At 40.3% G+C, this 18,307-nt stretch overlaps 3 protein-coding genes across 3 annotated transcripts; 2 read left to right on the top strand and 1 right to left on the bottom strand.

The window, feature by feature from the left end:
* Positions 1-227: 227 nt before the first annotated feature.
* On the top strand, positions 228-3,591 carry zgc:112334 (uncharacterized protein LOC619199 homolog). Its single transcript, XM_053316646.1, is given in 11 exon segments — positions 228-269; positions 828-935; positions 1,018-1,114; positions 1,229-1,363; positions 1,477-1,675; positions 2,140-2,271; positions 2,423-2,522; positions 2,608-2,779; positions 3,024-3,172; positions 3,219-3,329; positions 3,445-3,591. Coding segments are annotated over 11 exon segments (1,392 nt in total).
* A 1,228-nt stretch (positions 3,592-4,819) lies between these two features.
* Positions 4,820-7,327, bottom strand: ndufaf3 (NADH:ubiquinone oxidoreductase complex assembly factor). Its single transcript, XM_053316674.1, has 5 exons — positions 7,233-7,327; positions 5,422-5,617; positions 5,248-5,314; positions 5,057-5,157; positions 4,820-4,959 (listed from the first exon to the last, which is right to left on the bottom strand). Exons 1-5 carry the CDS (start codon positions 7,316-7,318, stop codon positions 4,852-4,854), a joined length of 558 nt encoding a protein of 185 aa, XP_053172649.1. The 5' UTR covers positions 7,319-7,327; the 3' UTR covers positions 4,820-4,851.
* A 1,356-nt stretch (positions 7,328-8,683) lies between these two features.
* LOC128356173 (NCK-interacting protein with SH3 domain-like) lies at positions 8,684-17,675 on the top strand. Its single transcript, XM_053316638.1, has 13 exons — positions 8,684-8,963; positions 9,827-9,939; positions 10,035-10,245; positions 11,714-11,789; positions 12,110-12,654; positions 13,545-13,715; positions 14,396-14,482; positions 14,684-14,822; positions 14,928-15,008; positions 15,693-15,821; positions 16,243-16,332; positions 16,423-16,595; positions 17,046-17,675. Exons 1-13 carry the CDS (start codon positions 8,793-8,795, stop codon positions 17,268-17,270), a joined length of 2,211 nt encoding a protein of 736 aa, XP_053172613.1. The 5' UTR covers positions 8,684-8,792; the 3' UTR covers positions 17,271-17,675.
* The last annotated feature ends 632 nt before the right edge of the window (positions 17,676-18,307 follow it).

The following is an 18,307-nucleotide window of genomic DNA, read 5'->3' as shown; positions in this document are numbered from 1 at the left end:
GGAATACCTGGTGCACATACATAGAAGAGTGCCAGTCTTAAGAGGATTACTGCAAAAGGGAACACAAAGCAATTGCTGTCACTTATCATCATCATACCTGTTTCTCGCTCTGTAATATACATACACTTGCCCACACACACACCCACACACACACAAACACAAACACACAACACTTCAGCAGGAAAAGCATCAGGAATCAGTGAGAAATGAGTGGAGAAACTGTCAAGATGCAGGAGTATGATATTATAGTGCTGGGAACTGGTCTTAAGGTAAGAGAACTTGTGTTTTTTAAGAAAGTTTAAGGCAGATGAGGAAAATGTCATGTGGAGTCTACATGCAGAGTAATGTTGAGTTTGATGATTTTATTCATAATTCAAAGAGATCATTTTTGTGCTATTATCACAACTGATGTTATTCACAACTGAGATGCTAATTTACTTCACAGCATCTTCAATTATAGAAATGCCGAAGCTTTTAACCATGATAAAAAAGTCCCATGAGTGATACTTGAGTTTTATTTGTAGATACAAAGAAATGAATTATCCTTCTGGACAATCATCATTGCATCAATCTAATTATTCATCAGTCTTAGATTCAGAGATAAATATACTGAATGACAAGTTCTATCATTCGCTGCATCAACTGGGTGTCAGTCTTACTATACAAGAGACAATTACCCACTTTACACATCTCCATGTGGACCCATTGAGCTCCTGCTGGCTATTACAGGGATTTAAAGCAATTGAATGACATCATTGTGCTTGTCCTGATCTGAGTAACAACTGCTGACACTATTCCACTCACTAACTGCTCCCTATCCTTCTCAGGAATGCATCCTCTCTGGTTTATTGTCCCAAAGTGGGAAAAAGGTTCTTCACATTGACAAGAATCCTTACTATGGAGGAGAGAGCGCATCTATTTCTCCCCTTGAGGAGGTAACAGAGATGCTTATTTCCTCTTTAACAATAAAGGGTGATTTTACATTGTGGTTGCTGATTGGTTTGATTCGTTTTGCAGCTGTACAAGAAATTCAAAGTTCGCTGTCCTTCTAAACCGATGGACCGTGGAAAAGAGTGGAACGTTGACCTTATCCCCAAATTTTTTTTTGCCAATGGTAAGAGCCTAATGTTGTTTATCTGAAGTTGTGATCTGTACGATTTATACAGCATGTTTTTATTTTAGGTTTATTACTGGAAATTAGTCAACTGTTGTGTGTGTGTGTGTTTAGGTCAGCTGGTTAAAATCTTGTTGCATACTGAGGTCACTCGATATCTGGACTTCAGAGTGGTTGATGGCAGCTACATATACAAAGCAGGCAAAGTTCACAAAGTCCCTGCCACAGAGGAAGAAGCCCAAGCTTCAGGTAGAGTAAAGCTGAGTTGTTGTTTTTTAAAGATTATTTTCCTTGCATGTTTGTATCTTCTTTAAAAAAGAGTTTTTAAAAAAGTAGTTAAAAAGTATTAACATATATTTCAGATCTATTGGGGATGTTTGATAAGAGAAGGTTCAAGAAGTTGCTGATCTTTGCCCTCAACTTTGACATAAAAAGCCCTCGGACGTACCACGACGTGAATCCTGACAAAACAACCACACGGGACCTATTCGCTCACTTCGACCTTGGACAAGATGTCATGGAGTTCATAGCTCACGCCATAGCCCTACACAGCACTGAGAGGTCAGTCACAAGAACCGATGCAAACCAGATATGACTAAAATTATAGCTTCCCATCAGACATGTTTTAAGATGTATATAAAATACTCCACTTTAATAATAGGCTAACTTGTGTTTGATGTGGTTCCCTTGCAGAAATCCTTAAAAATTACTTAATATTACTGCTTCTTCCTTTAATTCCAGAAAATTCCATTAACTATGAATATGCAAATATTTTTCATTTTAAAAGTTTTACTTTTACTACAAAAATAGTTACAAATCATTATCATTGGCCTGCACCTTAAAATCACATTTTCAGTGAGCTCAGAGAAACGTTCCATTTGAAATGATTAGTGTATCAAACTCTGCACGTACATCTTTATGCACAGTGAAGCTCAAACATTCAACTGGAAGAAAGCACATTTTTTGAGTGGAGGAGGTCTTTAACAATCACAGATGATCCAAACTCTCCCCTGGTGTCCCTGTAGTTATCTGGACCAGCCCTGTGTGGAGACCATCAAACGAATCAAGCTGTACTCTGAGTCTCTGGGTCGTCACAGCACCAGCCCGTACATCTACCCTGTGTACGGGCTGGGAGAACTACCGCAGGGATTTGCCAGGTTACAATGACAACATACCACTACTTAAATGTAGATGATATTCATGTAGATTTACAGAAAGAAAGAAATGATTCCTCTCTGAATACCATCTGAAAACAGTTTGATATTTTTCATCAATGCATTTTATCCAACCTGCCTCTTTGTGTTTCAGACTGAGTGCAGAGTATGGAGGAACTTTTCTGATGAACAGAACAGTGGATGAGATTGTGATGGAAAACGGCAAAGTGACAGCTGTGAAATCTGAGGGGAAGGCAAGTGCATTTAGGTAGAAGTTAGAAGGAATTGGAGAAACTGTCTGTGCACACTGTGACTCCTCTTTTCTCTCTCTTTTAACAGCTGTTCAAGTGTAAACAGCTGATATGTGATCCCAGCTACGTTCCCAATCGAGTGAGGAAAGTGGGTCGTGTCATACGGGTCATCTGTTTGTTAAACCATCCAGTTAAAAACACCCATGAGGCCAAATCGTGTCAAATCATCATCCCGCAAGCACAATTCAACAGGAAGTCAGGTATTTTGACTTTTATTTCTAGTGTTTATATTACATCACATTATTAACTGATTAAGATGACCATTTAATTACATAGCTGATGATTTTCATCTACATGATTGACATGCACATCATATTATAAGACATGTATGTGTTTGCGTGTAATGCAGTTCACATATTGTTTGGAAGGAAATGATATTGGTTTAATTTTAATAATGAAAAGTGGATTATTGTTAACAGACAACACCCTTTTTTGTCCATACAGACATTTTCATATCTGTAGTGTCCTATGCTTACAATGTGGCCTCAGATGGGATGTACATTGCCACGGTGAGCACAACTGTAGAAACTAGCAACCCAGAGAAAGAAGTGCAGCACGCCCTCGAGCTTCTCGAGCCCATCAAGCAAAAGTAGGTTGTACTCAAGGCTTTAATTGTACTGTTTATTATTTCATGATTAGATCAGTACAAATAAGGTGATTTAACTCATGGTATGTATTGTCATGATGTCGAATAGGTTTGTTTCAGTCAGCAATCAATTTGTTCCCCATGACGATGGAAAAAAGAGTCAGGTAATGAAAAGTTTCCTCCAAAAAATTTCATGTACAACTAGTAAGATAAAAAGGCCGGAGTGTGGTGGATTCAGTCTTGGTGACAGATTTGTCCTCTCTCTTCTGTCTTCACTAGATTTTTGTGTCTTGTTCTTATGATGCCACCGACCACTTTGAGACTGAATGCAAGGACATCAAGGACATGTACCACCGGATCACAGGAGCAGAGCTCTGCCTCGCTGCGTCAGAGAGACACCAGTCAAACAACTCTGACGAGGACTGAGAGTGACGTTCAACACCAGATGGTGTTATGTAGTGTGTAGAGTGAATTTTGATCTGTTTTTACCTCCAGTTTGTTTGCTATACTTACTTCCCTTTGTAAAACTCTGTACAACATGTTGAGTAAAACTTGTGAAAACATCTTTGTGTTTTGTCAGTCCTTTAAGTTCCACATTATAAGAATTTCACATCTCTAATTATTCTGTTGTTCTTATTGCTTATACCACCAACATACCAACATAAGTACATAGGTTGTTGTGACAATCATTAGTGGAATACAGTCCTCTTACATTTCTCTGGAATTTACAGCCCACTTTTGAAACTGAAATATTCATATGGACACCGGCACCAGTTTGATTGGAAATGTTGCTTATTTTTTCCCTTTAAGCTCCAATAAAATGCAACTACTTTCCCGCAGCATCTTGCATGTTTGAGACAGGGATTTAAACATTCACACTGCCACTGGGCCTGTGGCAGGGAGGCAGATGATTAAAGATGAATCAGTGAATCGTAGAGGATTTGTGGATTCTCTTATCTATGGAGCTTACGTGTGAGAGGGACAAAGCCACTGAATTATGTCATATGCTGCACACACAGCTCTCTGCTGGCATCACTGCTGGAGGCAGAGGACTGACAGACGCACAGATTTAAGAGGCTTATCCAAATGAAGGACAGTCACCGCCACCACCTCGGCTAGATGGCTGGAATATATTCACATGTATCGATGTTTACTTTTTTACTTACAGATCTTTCATGTTTCATAGATATGTATTTAGGTTTTATATACATACATACATATATATACACACACATATATATATACTATGAAAGAAAAATACATAACACAAGTTGGTATTTGTTGCATGTAAAGTATTTAAATACTATACACTTGTATTTATATACAAAAACACAGTTGCACTTTATTACAGTGGAATTCTGCATCATTGGTATCCTCACGACTACATTCACCTGCATGTCCAAACACACATTTAACACTGCTCTTGCATATGTACAACCACATATTGAGTTCTTGAAATGGTGGCAGGAGAGCCAACATCATTAGTATATGAGACTATTATCAAACATTTGAACAAGATCTAAAACTGGCAACAGATCAATAAAAATTACAGTTGTAGCCAAATATTGGAGCTTGATATCCCTACATTTGTTTCTTTGAGAGCTTTGTGCAGAAGAAAAAATCATTCAATCATTCATGAGCCTGTAACCTCTATCTGAAGGAAAGAGTCTTAGTTTCTGTTCACAGCTATTCCTGTGTCACCTCCAAGGCGGTGCTGACGGGTGGAGGAATCAGACCAGCAGCTGCTACTCTTCGCTCACTACTCAGGAAGTTGAAGGTTGCACATGCATTCGGCTGGAAAACAGCAGGGATGGAAAATAAATACAGAGGTCAATTATTTTTTACAGTCACCTAAGGAGTAGATGCACTCTCTTTAGAGGGAATACTTTACCGTGTCTTGCACCTCTACAGCGATGCCTTTTTTCTTAAGCAGAGCCAACACTGAAGGGTTAATTCTTTCAACTCGTGCACCTGTGCCCAGCACTAGAATCTCTGCATGAGTCAGAAAATAAGACAAATTAAAGGCACCAGGATACGATCTTACTTTTAATAAGAAATGCCACAAATTGTTTTCATTTTTACCTATTCTTGGTTCAAGCATATGGAAAAGTGACACGCTTTCTTCTGTGATATCTTTATAACTGCCAACCTGCAGAGAAAATTATAACAATAAGAAACAAATATAGTTTCTGAACTACAAAAAAAAAGCAGCACACCAAAAACTTGTGAGGGTACTACTTTGGATATTTATCTTACATTCCACTGCAGGATAGCAGGAGGCAGCACAGCGCATGGACCAAACACTCTGTTGCCATCGATGTTGAATCCTCGGGAACTGTAGCTGTTTATCATGACCCCACTGTCTGGCTCCTTCTGCATGACGGACACTGAGGTACGCTGGTACATCTCATCATCGCTGGGACCCAATCGATGACCACGAGACAGAAATGGGCTGGAACAAAACACAAGGAAACCTAGTTACAGCCAATACCTCATAAAGCATACATGACTGATGATTTGTTATTATAGTTATTGTCATAATTGTTATTGTGAAAATTGCTTGTGACTTGAAAACCCTTAATTGGGCATTGACTGGTCCCTCACTTTTACAGTTCACAAGAATCAGTCTTAAGGCCTGCTTCTGCAGAACGGGGGCAGCCCAAGAACAAAGATTTCTGTTTGCCCAGAGTCAGGACAAATTTTAGCACATTTTTACAGTTTATCTTTGTGACTTTAAGTTTGATAAGCAGATAAGCTCTATTGTCAAAATGAGCTTCTTCCAGCTAAGAATATTAGCAAAAGTAAAGACTTATCTCCTCAGAAATGATTTAGAGAAAGTTATTCACACCTTTGTTACATCACGCTTAGACTACTGTAACTCTTTGTTTGTTGGTCTCGACCAGTCAGCACTGCGGCGTTTACAGGTAGTCCAAAATGCAGCCGCCCGCCTGCTGACTGGAAAGAAACGGCGTGATCACATCAGTCCCGTCCTTGCATCTTTGCACTGGCTGCCTGTTCATTTTAGGATCCAGTTCAAGGTTTTATTAATTGTTTTTAAGTGTTTGAATGGTCTGGCACCATCTTATTTATCAGAGCTAGTACAGACTTGACTTTTACAAAGACCTTGAGCAGGATCAGCAATCCTCTTTTTCAGGGAAATGCGCCTATTAATCAGCTGCTGGCTCATCAGCTTTTTTTTAGTGCAGCACAGTCAGAGGAGGACTGGAGCAAACTGGCCAGAAGACAACGTGAATGTCACAAACAACTCCACCAGATGGAGCAAGAGACGCTGATGGAAACAACCTGAGCAAGGTTTGGTCCAAAAGAGTCTTTGATTTGTTTTAAAACCATCAATTAACCTCAACCATGAACGTAAATCAACAGAGTAAAGACACGCTCACATTACAATATAAGTCTCAAGTTTAGTTTTAAGCACATGTGAGCAGTATGCTGCTGGATTAAATATCACATACTCTCATGTAAAAATAATCTAGAAAAATTTATAATAAATTATATTTCAAGTGTGTTCTTTAACTTTAATGAATTTATTCACATTTAAACCATAGACTGTATAAAAGAAAGATTTAAACCAACATTTAAATGAAAGTATGATCATTAAATTAGGCTTCTCAAATGAGAGTATTCACTTATATTCAGTTTTTTTTATATGACTTTAAATTAAATACTGGTTGATAAAGACAACACAAGCAATGACAAGATGTGTAACGTTCTTTAATTATTTTCTAGACTTAAAGGATAATAGGAGATCATAGGAGAATAATAACAATAATGGTTAGTTGCAGGTTTAATGATGGTAGGTATAAGGTAGTTATGACTCACAATAATCAACAGAAAATTACTGTGAGTTTGTCTTTTTTTTCTTGTAATAATGGTATTAAACGCATTATCCAGTCTACAATAAAACGTAACAAAAATATATAATAAAATCTTTCATAACAACATGACTTTACACAGAGGGAGGACATATCGGACAGTTATTTAATCGGCCTGAGTTTAATTTTTCAGCCGACATGAATCACAAAGCCTTAAAATAAAAACTACGTTACCTTGAGAAAACAGGTGCTGCCCTGGAGAAGAAAAGGAGACGTGTGGATCTCTGAAGGAGGACTCTGGCGCACATAACACCGGCCATGTTGACAGCAGGGGGGAAGGAAATCACTGTAACACCAGCCTGCCGTTTCCGGTGTTGTATGAAGCAAAATCGAGAGATAAAAAGCTTTAAACTGAAGATATTTATGTTATAATATTTATATTTTATTTATTTATTTTTTGACTTGAGATATAGCATATACTATCTCACAGCATGTTTGTCACTACTGTACGTGTTTTAATGGTTGTATTTTACTTGATTTTATATGTTGTTTTTATTCTGTTTTTTAAGCTACTTTTACTATGTACTATCTTTATTGTTATTTCCATTCTTATGTTCCATCTTATATTACATTCATGTGTTTTATTTTACTCCTCTTTCTTTTCTGTTGTTTTTTCAACATTGCTTTATAATACTATGTGAAGCACATGTAATTTATTTTCGCTGTAAAGCACTTTGAGCTGCATTTATTGTATGCAGATAAAGTTATTATTATACTTATATTATATTACTGCTGACTGAACTTGACACAGGAAAAAAGTGTGCATATGACTTTTAATCATATATAGCCTAGATAACAAAAAATCATTTGTTTAGATGTAGTTGGAGTGGATGGAGGCTTAAACATCTCTGCATTTAGCTTTAATTAATCATAGTATACTCATTAACTGTACCTGCTATAACAAGCTAGTTCACAGTCAGTCACCATTGTAAATTTGACTTGGGCTCGTACTGTAAACAGACATGTTATAAATACAACAGGAATCTTTAATTATAATATATAACATATAATATAATACCCCTACAGTTGGTCAGTGTTCAATCCTGTAGTCATCCAATGTTGTTTGCTCACATGTGCTGTACTAAAATGAGACTAAATGGGCCATTGTAGAGTTGTTCATGTCATAAAGAATTTAAATGCAGTTGTTCAGTGAGCAATAATTATCCTTTTACATTTTTAATGGAGTTTACTGTAAACAGATTTTGAGTTATGAATGAAAATGGACTAAAAGGGTCTTCACAGAAATGCAATTATATAACACTATTATTCATACACTTATGTCATTACAAGTCATCATCATCATCATCATATGTCATTCAGTGATCTGGATACCACGGAGAATTTAATGGCATTTTTACTTGATACAATAAACATAAATACAAATATCCACTTGATTGTATATAAAGTTTTCAATATTGAAATTATACAGATTATTTTTTTCATACCTCACTAATTTAAAGGATCAAAGGTCATTATGGACTCTGCCTTTGATTAAAGTGTCTGGGGGCGTGTTGGGTTCAGGGAGCAGCAGCGCCCCTCTGCGGCGTTCACGGGCAGCACCCAGGTCAGGTGATCCGGGTTACATTGTAAATAGACAGCAGCGAACCGCCGGGGCTATGCCTTCTTAGCCTCTTTAAACCACCTCCAACAGAGCACGTCTTTCCTCTCGGAGACTCTCTATCTTCAGACAGCGGCTGTCCGTCTGTTTCGGGTTATTTTAAGTGTCATAACAGCATGTACCGCTCTCTGTACGCCTTCAGATCCGCGGAGCCCAACTCGCTGCACTTCGCGGCCGGAGAAAGCTTTCTAATCCTGGAGAGGAGCAACAAACACTGGTGGCTGGGGTCCCGCTGCAGCTCGGGGGAAACCGGCTACATCCCCGCTTCATACATCGAAAAAATCCAGGTAACCACTGACTCAGCTGGTTGTCTGTTGTTTTTTTTTCTCACAATGAACACAAACGATTAGTGTGTCGCATCATGAAGTAAACTGAGACAGTGAGTGCGTAGTACTAAGGGTTGAATTGATGGGATAGACAGAGACAGTTCTCCCTGTAACTATATGTGCTGCATTGCAGGCCATGTTGAAGCTGGCTGCTTAATACTGTCAGGGATTGAAGAAAAATGCATGCTTGCAGAGGAACCCATGAATTATTGGAGGGGTTGCATTATGTAGGGACATGGCCTTCTGCACTGCAGCTGCTCACTGCGACAGGGAGATGACAGGACAGGATGGGACAGAAAGACAGTAAACCATTATTTCTGCTCAAATGGGAACCATCTGCTCTTGTGTCTATTTCTTTATTCTATTATTAAGAGTCATTCCCAACCAGCCTTCTCCTTGTTTCATAGGAGCTGCTCCTTTTTACAAAGCTTTTGATTTCCTCCCAGTCACACCCACATATTCTCCACACTGAGCTGACTTCTTCTTCCAAGAACCAGGCTGTCAGTGAACTAGTTGGAGCATGCATTTTCCTTAAATCACAGGCTGACAGGATAGGAATGCTCTCTCCTGTTGTTAATGACATTGACTGTGAAGGTTTAATGAGGCTGAGTCTGAGGCCTCACTGGGCACGTGCGACTCTGGTTAAAAGCCTGTTTTTGTTAGATAACTGGCCTAGTTTTGTCTTTTTTTTTTCTTTCTGCCTCAAGTCACACATGTCCCCAAGCCACACTTTAGTTTAAAGTTTAATAATTATGCCATGTGGATGAATATTTAATTTGTTCATCTCCTCATTTAGTTCCCCCCCTCCCCTCTCTGTCCCCCAGGCTCCAGAGCAGGATGAGGTGTTGCAGTCTATCGACAGAGCGATCGAGGGCATCCACAATGTAGCCTTAAAAAACGGAGGCAAATACAATCTGGAGCAGCGAGATGTTCTACAGTGAGTGGGAAGATTCCTCATAACCATTTGTGAAATAGTCAGATAGTGACTTGATATTGTACTGCATATGAATCCTTGATCCTTGACTGTTACAGGAAGCTGATCCATCACAGAAAGGAGACACTTGTGCGACGGAGTTCCTCTTCCTCTGGTCACAAACAAGGCCTCCCATCATCCAGTAGTGACATATCTCTCAGTCAGACCCCCCCTCCACCCAATGGCCTTAACCGAGACTATGGACGACAGGGAAGCGTGCCAATATCAGGAAGCATGGACAATATGCAAGCAGAACCAGGGTTTTATCAGGTAACACAGTCACACAACGCACGCACGCACACACACACACACACACACACACACACACACACACACACACACACACACACAGACAATATGAAGCCAAACCAAATGCAGCCGAATTTTAATTTTTGTGACTCATACCTTCATGACCGGATTAACCCCTCCCCCCCAGCACACAGTAATACTAAGCACCCCTTCATTCACACTTCTGGTCATACTCCAAATGTGTTAATTGAAATAGATTTTACTTGAAATGTTATTGACCACTACTAATCAGATCTGAAGGTTTTTTTTCCATACAAGACGTCATGATCTGATTCGATCATGATCAGACTTGGTCTCTGTTTTTCAGTTCAGGTTCTCCTTTCAGTCTGTCTGCATTTGTACTATTATCACTTGAAGCTGGGCCAATAATCCTTTACCAATAACCCAATAATTCTTTACTTTTTTCTTAAAAACAGTTTGGGAAATTCATTTACTTTTTTCAACGAGTCATGCAGCCCTGTTGATGAGTTTTTTTGCTGCTCTATTTCCATGTTGCTATTTTGAATCTTTCCCTATTTTTATTCCAGTTTTGCTTCTTACCGTCTCAACATACGTGTCAGTTTTTCCATTAGGAAGATTTCTTCGACAGTTGCCAGCCAGTGGTCTTTCTCTTCCCCCTTTTTTTCTTGTAATAACTGTTTTTACTTACTATTAACAATATTTTAACCAAGTTACCATACAACTCACAGGGACTTTATATGCAAGTATGTGCTGTAAGGCTTTGCATACAATATCCCAAGACAGTTATTTACTGACATTTCCAGAAAATATGTGAGTGATTAACAATCCACGTATCTGACTTCTATGTAACTTTGCTTTCCTTTTAGCTATCGATCTAATTTGAATTGTGTCAGTGCCAGCGTGTGGTGTTCAGGTGTTATGAATGACTCAGGCTCCTGGGAGGTCTGTCCTCAGCTGGTAGTTTATTACTGTGAGAATAATGAATATACTCATAATCTGCCTTGTACCAAATTGTAATACCATTTATTTTTTCTCATAAACACAAATCTGTGGATTTCTATGAATTAAAACTCGCTTTCAGGTACTTCTGCTGTAAATGATAGCTTCATTATCTGTACAGAGGCCAACCCGTTCTCCTGTGCTGTAATGACACTCCTTTCCCCAAGGTTTTCAGTGTGCCAATTACTCTGTGGGAACTTTGATTAAACAAATTTATGTGGGAATTTGCATCATATGAGTCCAATATAAACTAAAATGTGAATTTTTTAAAAAGGCAACAATGCTATACTTGCTTTTGTTGATCTTCTGCTGCTTTGTAAGAAATTTGCTATTAATCAAATCATTAAGAATCACTGACACAATAGTGGACCTCAGGCTTTTCGGGGCGTCTGTGAGTCTGGGACCTTGGGGTTATTTGACGACTGTACCCAGTTGATATTCCAGTCTTGCATGTGTCTCCTCCCTACAGGTGCCTCCTCAGCCTCGACGTGCGGCTCCGATCACACCTCCTCCACCTGAGAAACAGCGCAACAGCCGGCGTCCAGGTGAGCGAGCAGCAGCAGCATGGACTGTTCTTCCTCCGCTCATTCATTACGACCATGTTACAGCGTTACTGTAGACGTTGTTTTGCTGATCCTACCTGCTGCAGCTCTACACTTCACAAACATACTCTATTCTTAGTCAGGCCATTCCTCTTGTCTCTGTAACTAGAGCTCTCTCTCTCTCTCTCTCTCTCTCTCTCTCTCTCTCTCTCTCTTTCTCTTTCTCTCTCTCTCTCTCTCTCTCTCTCTCTCTCTCTCTCTCTCTCTCTCTCTCTCTCTCTCTCTCTCTCTCTCTCCCTCTCTCTCCCTCTCTCTCTCAGCAGAGCCGGGTGTCCCCTCCAGAGTGTCCTCTCTTCCTCCGTCCCCCGGCCCCTCCCTCTCTATCAGCACCACCTCCTTAGAATCAGGCTCCTCCCACTCACCAGTCTCCTCTGACGTCAGTCTGCCAAGTGTTTCCAGCACCCCCCCTCCCCCCGTGCCATCTCGTGTGAAGCCCACTGCACTGCCCCAAGACGGGGTGCTCTCTGAATCCCCTCCTCAAACAGCTCCTGGCAAAAAGGGCCCGGCTCCACTGCCTCCACAGCTCCACACCCCCACTTTACAGCTCGCTATAGAGGAGCAGCCGGAGAGTGATTGGCCCATTGCCCCCCCTTCTGTTGCTGAAAGCCCTCCTGGCAGCCCCACTACCTCCGAGCCAGTTCCCATGACTATTGGGGCCGAATTGATTGAGCTGGTACGGAAGAACACAGGCTTGAGTTATGGGCTGTCACGGGTCGCCGTGGGTGTGGTGGTCGGCCATCTGCAGACCGCCTTACCTCAAGCCTCCTCTGCGTTGGAGCAAGTTCTCCTCTCGCTGGTGGAGAGCAAGGTCAGATTTGTTTTCATTACATCATGTGGATTCAGCATCCTGGAACCTTGCCAGCTAAAAGGAGAATACTGTTGTCTAGAGTTACAGCTCAGTCTGCATTTAGCTGACATTTCTCACAGTCATTTTGAAGCAAGGGGGTCAGTACACTTAATTCACTCATTTCCTGTTTCTAAATGCCACATCTGCAGTGTCAAACCAAGCTTGACATGAACTTATCAGTGTTTCCTGTAATACATTTCTGTTCTACTTCTTCTTCTTCTGAGTGTAAGGTAGTGGGCAGTGAGACATGAAAACGAGTATGGGTGAAGAGTTTCATCTGCATCCTGTGTTTTATAATCCTTAAATGCTCTGCTTGGTCTAGTTAGACGCTTCTTCAGTTTACTTGTAGAAATAAAACACTCCCCAGGGGCTTATAAAAATGACCATAAAAGAAAGTTTTAAACAAAAAAATAGACTTGGAAGAATCTGAACCTACAGTATGCATACAGTATATTAACAGGTATAGCAGTGATGAACACAGAGTGTCTGCTGTCCCCTTTCATCTATTTTTACCATCTTTCACATCAATTTTGTCTTTCAGTTTGCAGCTTTACAATTTCACTTCTCTCTCACCAGCTTGTTGTAACCAAACAATCTATTAATGCAGATTTAAAGATGTTTGTATTAGTGAGAGAAATGTTACATTTGAGCAAAAGCTATAAGCTCACACCTCCCTTGAAGGTCTAAATTAAATTTAAAAGGCTTGTGGTTGGGAATGGAAGTAATGTATAACAATTTTTGCACACTTATAAAATATATTTGCACTTGATAAGCTGTAACTGTGATTGTACTAATTAGTATTTCATGTTGCTAAAGAGCTATGTCTGGTCGGATGTCTCTTGTCTCTGTAGGATTTGGGAGGAGCGTTGCCGCAGGGGCAGGTGTGTCATGATGAACAGCGCCTGGAGGTGATCTTCAGCGACCTTGTCCGTCACCGTGACGACTCCCAGCAACGGAGTTGGGCGCTTCACGAAGACCAGGCTCTCATTTCCTGCTATCTGGAGGAGCTGCTGAAGATACTGGTACGATGCAGCGAGCTTTAACTCACTGCAAGGTGTCTGTCCTCTGATGGATTCAGTGTGTTAGAAGGCTTGAATCATTCTGTATCACACATAGAAAGACCGATTTCATAAATATGCTTGCACTGGGTGATAAGCCAAGAGTACTTAATGACATCAACACAAAACTGAGTAACTGAGATTATGCTTCAGATAATTCATAGGTCAGTATTAGGTCACTGAGTGTCACAACAGCTCTTGTGATCCAACATGAGTCATTATGTATTAAAATTCTCTGAAAAGAAGAGAAAACACTGAAGATTTGGGTTGTTTCCATGTTGACACCGCTGAGTTATCGTTTATGATATTATCAAAAGTTTCCTCTCTGGATGAATCTGGGATCTGTCCACAGGACCCATCCAGATCCTCCTCTAAATACCAGACATCTTTGATAGGATCAGACTGGCTCAGGCAAGTTTACAAATCCAACAGTGTGCTTAAAGACTGAATCTGTAAACTCCTCAGCCTGCCAAATATTCTTTGTTGGCAGTTCATCCCGACCAAACCTCAGATCATGACTGGGATGTCCAGATGAGCTGTTAATGGGCTCCATAATCCTCTTGTGGGTCCAGAGACCACAGCTGAATATGCAGTTACGTAGTTATGAAGTTAATACTGTGTATCTTTGCTGTTTGTTTTGTCAGACTGATGCTGATCCAGAGGTGTGCAAGAGGATGTGCAGGGCCAACGACTGTGACAATGTGCTTTCTCTGGTTTCATATTATCAGATGGTAAGAGTTTGTGTGAATAGATTTGTTTCTGTTCATATAATGAAGTTTAATTAACAGTGATATTCACTTATTTATATTGTTGGTGGTGTACTCTTCTATCCACAGCTTCCTGCAGTTTTCAGTCTGCATGTCAAACTTTTGTCATTCCATGGATAGGTTGTGGATGTTATGGCTCATTGTTGATGTCATGTGACCTTACAGGAGCATCGTGTGTCATTGCGGCTGCCGCTGCTCAAGGTGTTCGGGGCGATGTGCAGCCTGGATGCTGCTCTCATCTCCACCCTCCTCAACTCCATCCTCACCATGGAGCTGGCCAGAGATTTACAGACTGACACACAAGGTGAAAAAACAACCCCCCCCCCCTCCCCCTTATTGTCCATGAGTGATTCCTAAGTCAAATGTATGTATAAGAACTCCAGTTTTACTTATGTTTTTCTTTCCTCAGAGCACCAGAAGATGTGTTACACAGCTTTGGTACTTACTATGATATTCTCAATGGGCGAACAGGTGCCATACCATCACTATGGTAAGAGATATGATATGCAGTAAGATATTACTGCATTGGTTTGACTGTAAGACCTTTTCCAACAGCTGTTTTTGGAAATATTTATTAATCCCAGGAAAAGACAGTCCTCATCCTTTTTAAATCTTTTCTTTTGCAAAAGTGAAATACGTCCTTTAAGCAGAATATAAATCCCACATGTGTGTATCTTTATCAGTCACATACTCGCACTCTCTCCTGTCAGGCTCTTGGAAGTGTTGATGTCTTTTTGTCGCCTGTAGTTAACATATTTCAGCCTGCCTTTTCGTTTCTGTTTGAGCTCCTTATCATCTGTGACAGCACTAAGTCTTGGCTGATTCAGCCCTCGCTGTGTTTCATCAGTGAAGATGTCGTGTTCACTCAAGCCTTCAGAAACTCCTGCAGGCTTATATTCATGCTATTACACTGTAGGATTCTTCCATTATATAACAACATGTGTGTTGCATACATGAATGTATACTGTATCTCTTTATAGGGTTAGGCACACATAAAAAAGAGGGTGAGAAATGTTGATTCTTCTTAAACAGTGAAAAACAAGTTTGTGTTTAACTTCATGACAATACATTTTCCTTCTCATCTTATTATAAAAGATGTCTGACACGCATGCATTAAAAGGATCCTGCATGCTGTGAATAAGACACAATAAGACATAATCCTCTCTGCTTTCAGAACACTTGAATGCTGACTTTGTTCAGTTCCTGCTGGGTGTGGTGGAGGACGGACTTCCATCTGATACCACTGAGCAGCTGCCTGACATCTTCCTGAACCTCCTGCTGGCCTTTAACTTGCACCACACAGGTGAGAGCAGCCTGAATAGGCCTCGTGCATGAATGTTTACTTAATTTTCTCTCATATTTGCTCTTGCACAAAGCAATTATAGGAATTCAACAGACTCTCTTTACTGCCTCAACTTGTTGCCATATAAGACCATGTTCCGCTTTGTTTGTGGGCAACTTTCATTCACAAAGCATTCCCACAGAGTAAAAACACAGTGCAGCTTTAAGCCCTGCTTTCAGAAATCTGAAGACAAACACTGAACTCATTCGACAACATGAATGATGGCTCTATTTCATTGAGGTTTATCAATTCTGCGGCCCTGTGCGTTTTACTATTACAAGTCAAGATGTTTGCCTAAAATTGTCTATGAGCAAAGTTTTTCAAAGAGCTTTCATCTTTTTATAAAAAACACATTTTTGTGCTGCATGTATGTGTCACCTAGCACCCACTAACAACGTCATCATGGAGGAGCTGAAGAAGAAAAATGTCAAAAATCTGTCGGAGAAAGTTCTGTTGCTTCTGAACAGAGGCGGTAAAATACTCTATTAATTTCACATTTTTCACATCCATCCTCTGCTCTCACTTTTATATCATTATTCACTTTTTCTCCTCTCCTCTCCAGACGACCCTGTGTGTATGTTCAAACACACCCCGCCTGCACCGCACTCAGTGCTCAAGTTTCTGCAGGATGTTTTCGCTGGCAAAGAGACCGCTGATATCTTCTACCGCACTGACATGATGGTGATGATTGACATTGCTGTTCGGCAAATATCTGACCTTTCACCTGGCGACAAGGTGAGACCTGGACACACTGCTCAGCCTTTAAAGGAACAGTTTGACATTTTTTGGAAACACGCCTTTATTGCTTTCGTGTTGCAAGTTAAGATGAAAGGTTCAATACCACTCATGTCCCGCCATTAAATTTGAAGCTGGAGTGAGCAGCTGATTAGCTTAGCACAAATACAGGGAAAGAGTTGGACTGATTTTGAAAACATCTGCTTACCAACACCTCTAAATCTCACTAATTAAAGTGTAAAATCGACAAGTTGTGACTCTGCATCTTTTGGCCAGGACCAGTGCCTACTGGACAGATAATAGAGACGTACTGATCTTCTCATCTAACTCTTGACAAGAAAACCAATAACTGTATTTCCCCAAATGTCAATGAGGCCTGCTATATCGACAGTTTGTTAAGTTGCCTGACTTTAACCTCCACTCCCTCTCTTCCCTCTCCCCCATGTTTAGGTGCGGATGGAGTATCTCTCCCTTATGCACTCCATAATGCGCTCGACGGACTACCTGGAGCACCAGCACCGGCTCTCTGACCTGCAGGGGGCCCTGCAGAGGATTCTCAGGGAGGAGGATGATGCAGGAGAGGATGAAGGGAGTGCCACAGCAAAACAGATGGATAAGCTAATTGTACAGCAGATCTACAAGGAGTTCCCACAGATCTGTGAGAAACAAGAATAACCATATCAGTATCATGCTCACACACTGTAGTCTGCTCCCTTCGACTGCAGGGAGGTACAGTAAAGCTCAAAAAGAGGAGGAACTGACATTTTACAGGGTGCCCTGTATTCTGTGCCAGCCTACGCTGAAAGAAGCAAATCAGTTTTGCCAGTATTTTCTTGGACTCTGTGGCTGCAGAATGCATGTGATATTATTTTTTTTATTTTAAAGAGATCTCAGCTTTTCCCTTCTCAAATTATATTTCCATTTGAAAAAGGAGTGGAAAGTTCTTTGGTGTGTGTTTTTAAGAAGGGAAAAAAATATGACAAATGCACAAAAAAATTGCCAGGTTTAGTCATACCAGGAGGAAACAGCCAAAATAGAGGCCAAGAGGTGGTGCTGTTCTCACAGTGAATTCTTAGCAATAATTACCTTAAAAAAAAACCATTCAACTAAGCGTATGTGCTCAGAGTATGGTGAAATTGAAGCAACAACAACCACAACTAAACCTTATTTTAACCAAAATTACTTTAACCAACTTAATATTAATAGCAAATTTAAAGTTCAATGACAAAAATGCAAATTTGTAGTTACACTACAGATGACAGTGCCATTATTTGAAATGTTGTTAGAATACTTTATGTGCTTCCCTTTCAGTGGGACCAAACTACTGTGTGTTACTGAGAGCATTATTTCATTTATAAGACTGACTTCCTCTTTCATTTACCCTGTCATGCATCATAATTAAAAATTGAAGTTGAGTAGGACAAGTTAAACTTGATTACTATTAGTGACAAAAACACACTCTGACTCATGTGTTATCATTACTAAGCTTTTAGCTGAGTAACTCGCTGCTACATATGAAGTCTCTCTTGTGGCCCCGTCTGCAGTTTTCTCAGTCTGGTACTTTAGTCTTTACTGCTTTTCAAATTCTCTGTACTTTAATATGCAAATCTCCTCAAGCATCACAAGTGAAGCGTTTCTGTCTGTATGCTGCAATGAGGCTTTATAACAACTCGTGATATTGCTGTAATATGCTGAGTCTTAGCTGATGTGAG

Source organism: Scomber japonicus, chromosome 3 (genome assembly GCF_027409825.1).
Source record: "Scomber japonicus isolate fScoJap1 chromosome 3, fScoJap1.pri, whole genome shotgun sequence".
Lineage (NCBI taxonomy): Eukaryota > Metazoa > Chordata > Actinopteri > Scombriformes > Scombridae > Scomber > Scomber japonicus.
The sequence above is the reverse complement of the archived record's forward strand: the minus strand, read 5'-3'. Positions and strand labels throughout refer to the sequence as shown.